The sequence below is a fragment of the Elaeis guineensis genome, chromosome 2 (genome assembly GCF_000442705.2).
Source record: "Elaeis guineensis isolate ETL-2024a chromosome 2, EG11, whole genome shotgun sequence".
NCBI lineage: Eukaryota > Viridiplantae > Streptophyta > Magnoliopsida > Arecales > Arecaceae > Elaeis > Elaeis guineensis.
In genome coordinates, this window is record NC_025994.2 from 13,392,526 (window position 1) to 13,400,071 (window position 7,546).

The following is a 7,546-nucleotide window of genomic DNA, read 5'->3' on the forward strand; positions in this document are numbered from 1 at the left end:
TTTAAATACATGTCTCAAAAATTATGATTTTTTTTTTTTTAAATACAGTGGGAATGCCATGATTCCTATTTGTATATTTACCCTGCTGTATGCATGATGTGTAGAGAAAGGGCAAGCAGACCCAAGTTCAGTTGGCAAAAACTATGATCTAAAAGCTATGAATTGCTTTCATCAAATTAGAAAGAACAAAGACATGCATTATTGTGGATACATGTTGGAGACAGGAAGTTTGGAGCCTTTGAGGTTCATTTTTCAATGAAATTTTCCAGTTAAATCACTTAATACCATTTATATATATGGACGAGTCTTGCCGATAAACAATGATGGAATTTTTCTTCAAAAAAAAGGGTGGAAAAAAAAAAAGATGAATTATTGGTAATATATTGAAAATTAACTTTTGATCACTTATTAGTGTTTAAGAGAATGGGGAGCCCGGGACCGACGAGGAAAAGGCTTGATGTACGAAAGTTAAAATCCAATTCAACTTAAAACCTTACAATATCAGAAATAGTTGAATAAAATATATAAAAATAAAATAGGTATGTTACACCAAGATTTAACATGACATGTCCATTAGGAGAGAGAAGGATCTAATATAATAAATTAATTAATGGCAACCTAGAGAACATACAAGAAAAGTCAATGCGGGAATCTTACCTAGAAATCTAGCATGGAAAAAGCATGTTACCAAGGATTGCCGAGATGTACTCCAGACCAAGATAAAACTCCAAAAAAAAAAAAAAAAAAAAAAAAATCTTTAACTATCTGTCCTCTCTTCCTCTCTTTTTTTTTTTTTTCCTTTTCTCTCCATTCCTGCTCACAATTGAGTTATAAAATTCTTTCTAATCTTTATAATAGGAGTGCTAGTAGCTCTCCAAAAGCTATATTTTTACCATAACCCTACAAGAGTTTGCTCTTTTACAAGTTATGTTTGAGCACATGCTTAAACTCAGTATGTTTGTTCATTAAGTCCACTTACCGTAACTACTCGACGTTCAAAAGCAAGCATAAAGAGGCCTTGATATAGAAGTTGGAACCCAATTCAACTTTAAAGCTTTAACCATTACCTAAAGTTTGGGACCCAATCATCTATGTAAATCCTTTTTACCTTAATTATTTATATGAATCTATTTATCTCTCACTAATTATTCCATGTTGGACTAATGCAATTCTCAACACCTAGCATGCAGATATGTTTAACTCGAGTGATCAGTTGAGGGGTAGTTTGTGTGATCTAACGTTGAGCATTTGCTTTAGACCTAGTAAATAGATCAAGGAACTAAACTTGAATTATGGAAGAGCACGTCGGCTTCACTCCAAAGCAAGTTTCATAGGCCAAGAATGCATGCCATTTAATTAAAGATGGGCATTAATTAGCAGCCTTAAGATGTGTGGAAGTTCTTCATTTATAAGCTATACCATCCCCCTCTTAAGACTTGCTATATGAATCCTCGAGCAATTTTACCACCGTCACTTGCTACGAAAACTTCATCGATCTAAGCTGCTCATAAAGGCAACATAGTAATTTAATGATCATGATGGTGTTGCTCAACTGAGCAAGACTTTGTGTTGATTAGCTATCAGCTTAGATTCTTATAGAACAATCCTTAAATGGGGACTGATGGGATATACCGGCTGATCCCTATACGTCGATTTATCCTCGAAACGGTCCGACCGACGTCCGACTCTACCCACCGGATTGACAGACGACTCCGACAATGACTGCCGACGATATCCGACCAAAAGTATACCGGCCAAACAGGCCAATACTGTTTCCAACCGGCCGAATGGCCGAACCCATATCACCGACCACTGTCAGGGGTGGCAACCGACGTCCGACTTCCACAAGGCACCAGATCAGTCGACGATGTTTTCGAGTCATCATCCAATGTTCCGACAACCAAATACCGACATATAGTCGGCCAGCCCATCCAAACGCCGTACAACCGCTATGAGCTGTTGTCCTACCAAGGACATACTATACGACCATCATGGGGCATTGTCCTGCCAAGGACATGGATTAATTCCAATAACTTGACAATCCACGACGATTTGATAGCCCCTGACGATTTGATAACTCTCCAGTTGTCTACACCATTAATGGCGGGACCATACCACATTCTACTATAAAACGGGATAAGGCAACAGTTTTGGTGAGCTCTCTCTCTCGCTGAGTTCCTATTTTTTTCACTGTTGCCTAGTCTCCTCTCTGACTTAAGCATCGGAGGGTCTCCATCGGAGACATCTTCGATCAGTGAGGACTTTTCTTGCAGGTGCGCATCCCCGGCGATCGGACGACGAGGGGATTGACCGCAACATGGACAATTTGAATGTAAATCCTAACCTAATAATGAACTAAGTCTAGTCTAACAATGATGTAAATTTTAGTCTATCACTCTTGTACCAAAATGATGGTGCAAAATGCTTGAGTTGCCAACATCTCATGCTAATATAAGAGACCTGAGTTCCACCCCATCCTCACTCTAGTAATTGACCAGGCTTCAACCTGTTCGGGTTCTTTAGAAAAGGTAAATAAAATATATTATTTATTTAACAAAACGTGTCGAGACTATCATTATTGGACTGAAAGACTCTAGACTTATCATACACCTCCATCACCGTGTTGAGCATGCTAGAATCACTGTAGAAAAAAAATATAAAAGCTGGTTTTAGCTCATTTGCTAATGCATATAAGCATCATAAGATAATGTCCCGATGCTACAGAAAGCATCAAAGAAACATCAGCATGGAAACTAAACTTTAGGACATTTCCCCATTCGTATCATTTTTTTCAGCGAAGCATCACTAACGAACGACGCTTTTTAAAAGCAAGGAGGACACTATGGTGGTTCAATAGGACGTGAACTAAATTAACCTAGTATAGACCTTTGCTTTGACATAATTTATGACCATTAGCATGATAGATTTGGAACTGAAGAGAATGTATGAACATCCTACAAACTTTAGGTTCATATTAAAGCAGTGAAAGAGGGACCAACACAGCGAAAGGGAAAGCTTCTATTAAGAGAGATCCCACACACCTGAAAGGAAGAATACAAGCATCCACCTGCTCTCACTTTAGGAGTTAGAATAGTTAAAAGAGGTTTCATGAAAAGTCAAGCAATCCATTCACACCAACTCTTTCCCCTGAGAAAGAACAAGCACCAAGACAAGAAAGAAAGCTTGGACTAATGAGAAGGATGCAACAACGATAAGATGTGCACTTCCCATCTAAAATAAAACATAAAACTTTATACAATATTTACTACCTACCTAGATCGAAAATATAATGTGTAGAAATATGAGTGTGCCAAAGAGTGACAGCCTTTTTGCTTAATGATGAATTAAAGGAGGTAAAGGTGGCGGGTCGCATGGGGATGGAGACACCACAACCCCCATCCCTTGTCACGGATGGTGAACGAAATAAGAGAAGTGGAACAGGATTTCTTCTGCTGTTATAACGATTTCAGAACTTGGATCATAGCTTCCACAAAAATAAAAAAAATAAAAAAACTAGAGTAACGGACATTGCTTGATTGTAGAAGGAGAGAATTTGCCGATAAAATTAGTAACCAGGTCGAGCTCGAGTAGATGAGCTAGTAGTTATATTGAACAAAGCTCAAGTTAAACCTAGGCTGGATTGCTTTAGATCTAAAACAAAGCAGCCTATTGGTCATTACCATATAGTCTAAAGGTTTATTTAAAACTAAACAACTGGGAAGTTAGCATCTCCAGAGCTTCTATATTTCGAACTAATCCTGGTTAGGCTTGGACCTAGACATCTAAAGATCTATGGTTAAGATGCATTATTCTTCATTAAAATACATATTACATTTATATAAAAATAGATATATATAGATAAATTATTATCTATTTAACATATTATTTATTATAATTTAAGAATAATTGGAGTATGTTAGGCTATATCGTGAGCTACCGTATATTGATCAATTTATAGGTTAAATTTTAAGCGGGGAACTTGAAAGTTGTTGCGCGTTCGGTTTTTCCGCGTGCGCCCCGCACGTGTCAGAAACCGCGGGCAACGCGGCGAACCAAATCGCGACGCGGCACGTTCCCACGGGCCCCACGTCCCCGATCCCAGCTACCTTTCCCGTTTAGACCTCCATGCCCTTCCACCGCGCACGGTTAAGTGCGCCCAAACAAGGGCATTCCCGTAATTCCACATTCCGGTAAAGGGCATTACCTGGCCTTCCCATTCGTCAAACCAAAGCCAATAAAAATATATTTTATGCTCACCGTAATATCCAAAATAAAAAAAAATAATAATAAACTTTCCCATCACCGTCACCATCCACCCGTCCATTCCCATCAATCCCAGATAACTCATCGCCAATCTCCACGCACCTCCCAATAAAATATTTCCAAAGTTTCTACATACGTACGTCTATATATATATATATGTGCAGTCACGCTTACTCTCCTTCGCGACACCAATGCCTCAATCCATTCACCTCCTCGTCGTCCTTCTCCTACTCTTATCGTACTCCGCGGTCGCGGAGGCCGGCGGAGGATGGGCGCCGAGATTCCGGGAGGCCCCCCAGTTCTACAACTCGCCAGGCTGCCCCCCTCCTCTTCCGCCCTCCTCCGCCGCGGCCTGCTCGCCGTCGGCGATGGTCCACGTCGCCATGACCCTCGACGTCGCGTACCTCCGCGGGTCCCTGGCCGCCATCCTCTCCGTCCTCCAGCACACCTCCTGCCCGCAATCCGTCCAGTTCCACCTGGTGGCCTCCTCCTCCATCGCCGAGCTCAACGCCACCATCGCCACCTCCTTCCCCTCCCTCTCCTTTCGGATCTACCCCTTCGACGACTCCCACGTCTCGGGTCTCATCTCCACGTCGATCCGCTCCGCGTTGGACCGCCCGCTCAACTACGCGCGGTCGTACCTCGCGCGTTTGCTCCCCGACTGCGTCCGCCGCGTGGTATACCTCGACTCCGACCTCATCCTCGTCGACGACATCGTCGCCCTCGCCTCCACCCCGCTCCCCGACGGCATCGCCCTGGCGGCGCCGGAGTACTGCAATGCGAATTTCACCTCGTATTTTACGCCATCTTTTTGGTCCAATCCGGCGCTCTCCATGGCGTTCGAAGGGCGGAAGGCTTGCTATTTTAACACCGGGGTGATGGTGATGGATCTGGGGAGGTGGAGGGAAGGGGGGTACACGGAGAGGATAGAGGAGTGGATGGAACTCCAGAAGCGGATGCGGATCTACGAGCTGGGGTCGCTGCCGCCGTTCCTCTTGGTGTTTGCGGGTCGGATCGCGGCGGTGGAGCATCGGTGGAACCAGCACGGGCTCGGGGGGGACAACTACCGGGGGTTGTGCCGTGATCTCCACCCGGGTCCGGTAAGCCTCATCCATTGGAGCGGGAAAGGGAAGCCTTGGGCTCGGCTGGACGCCGGCCGGCCATGCCCGCTTGATGCTATCTGGGCTCCCTACGATCTCCTCCAGAGCCCCTTCTCCATCGACGACTCCTGAAGCTGCTCCTCCTCCACCACCACGACCCGGATCCGCTCCACTAGATCCGGATCCGATATTTCCTTTTGACCTTTTAAACTTTTTCCTTTTTTTATTGTTACTTTAAGAAACAGAACTTTCCGTTATTTGAAGTGTAAAAAAAAGAATACCTATATATATATATATATATATATATATATATATATATAAGGAAGGGGCGGTGTAGATATGGGTGGGAGAAATTACTATATTTGGAATTTGTCTTGTTTTCTTTGTTTCTTCTGTTGACATTTTTGTGGGACAGATTTTAGGGTTATGGTAATAAGGCCATGCAGAAATTGTATACTTAAAGCAAGAAGACAGGCATTAAGAAAATAAAAAGATGGTGCTCTACTTGCTGGAGATTCTGGTTGGGTTGTCTTTAATCTTACAATAATAAGGATTGGTGTGTGAATGGAGGATAAGTAGCTGTTGCTGCTTATTTGATAATATAAAAGGCATGTGGATCAACTCATGGAAAAATTGTTATAATATTACCATAAATTCTATTTGAGCTTTTTGAAATTAAAATACTATGCTTTAATCATATGGATCGATGAAGTTGTGTGATATGTTTTCTCTTCTTAAAATTCATATTGCTTCTTACCAAAAAAAAAAAAAAATCATATTGCTCGAAATGAATTCAACGTTACAAACAAGTCTTGGTGATGTTCTCCGAAAAGTTGGCATGTATAAAAAAATTTAGTAACTGGTGCTTCTATAGATATATAATTCTTAAGAGAGGAAAAAAAATAAACTTGGGACAAGATGTCCGATGATCCGGGCGCCATAATATTAAAGGTTTCCATAGAACTTCGAGACCACATTGTCGACCGAACAACCTAGAAATAGTTTCCCTATTTTGACAAAAGCTTTTCAATAAGATTTCCTAGGAATGCATCATGGCATTATGACATGGGACATGTGCCCATGGGCCACATGACATTATGGCATGGGATATGTCCTCATGGGCCACACCTTGTGACTTTGAACATGCTATAAAGTTTAAAACTCATAATCATGTGCAATATCTATATTGACTATGATCATTTAGCTTGCAAGAACCTACATTGTTTTTCTATTCCAGAGAAGCTACGAAGAAAGGCTGTTTTGATGGACTTTTAATGAATTCTCTTGGAGCTACATAATGCCATGGCGACTGGGAGCATGTGCTTATTAGTAAATTGAACTTTAAATCCCCTCAAGAATCACATTGTGTGATTTCTAAACATGTACTTATTATAATGTTTGCTCTAATATAACAATTTGCATCCTTGTGCACCTCATGATATGAGATGCATTTTGATTAGCCAATGTCTAAGTTGACATTTATCATCAATGCATACCACATGGGCCATGAATTGGGGTCAAGAATCCCCATGGATTATGCCACCATGAATGTGAGAAGAATAAGGAGGCCAAAGAGAGCAACCCAATAAGTAACATGCCTCCATGAAGGTGGAGGTACATAACTGGCAATAATAACCATCGAATCTTGCCACATGAATATGGGATCGGGTTATATCTTTCGCATATAAGAATGATTATCATATCTCACACGGATCTTAAAAAAGCACTCCGAATTCTTTCCTCTATTTGATAGATCTCATAGTGGCTATTAGGTGATCCAACGGTGCATATCATAAAGAAAGATAAATCATTTTCTTGCACGAATGATACAACCCGAACATAAGAATGTGCCGTGTTTATATTTGCTTCCTATGAAAGGAGGTGCCTGAAAGGTGTGTTTAAATTTAACCTAGATACATGGCCATGCAAGAATTTTATTTAATTGCTGGTATTTCCAGGCTTCCATGTTATTTGTGGTGCATCCAAATGATCTGGTGTCGGTGATGAATTGACAGGAGAACGGTCAGTTGGATAGCCCTCAATTGGCAAAGTTGAATTCAGTACGTAGATATCTAAAAGGTTGGTCCTTTTTTGATGGGTCTTCTGGGAAGCCACATGAGCCCACCGGGTTTGGGGCATAAAGTTGGACTTTATCACAAAAGAACATAGCCATCATCAGACTC

General features: G+C 41.5%; 1 protein-coding gene across 1 annotated transcript; it reads left to right on the forward strand.

Annotated features, from left to right (window-relative positions):
• Positions 1 to 4,446: 4,446 nt before the first annotated feature.
• Positions 4,447 to 5,867, forward strand: LOC105060066 (probable galacturonosyltransferase-like 1). Its single transcript, XM_010943660.3, has one exon. The coding sequence runs from the start codon at positions 4,455 to 4,457 to the stop codon at positions 5,493 to 5,495; it is 1,041 nt and encodes a 346-aa protein (XP_010941962.1). The 5' UTR covers positions 4,447 to 4,454; the 3' UTR covers positions 5,496 to 5,867.
• The last annotated feature ends 1,679 nt before the right edge of the window (positions 5,868 to 7,546 follow it).

Bases quoted from the DNA above. Each gene is read 5' to 3' on its own strand.
- LOC105060066 (XM_010943660.3), top strand. From the start codon at position 4,455: ATGCCTCAATCCATTCACCTCCTCGTCGTCCTTCTCCTACTCTTATCG.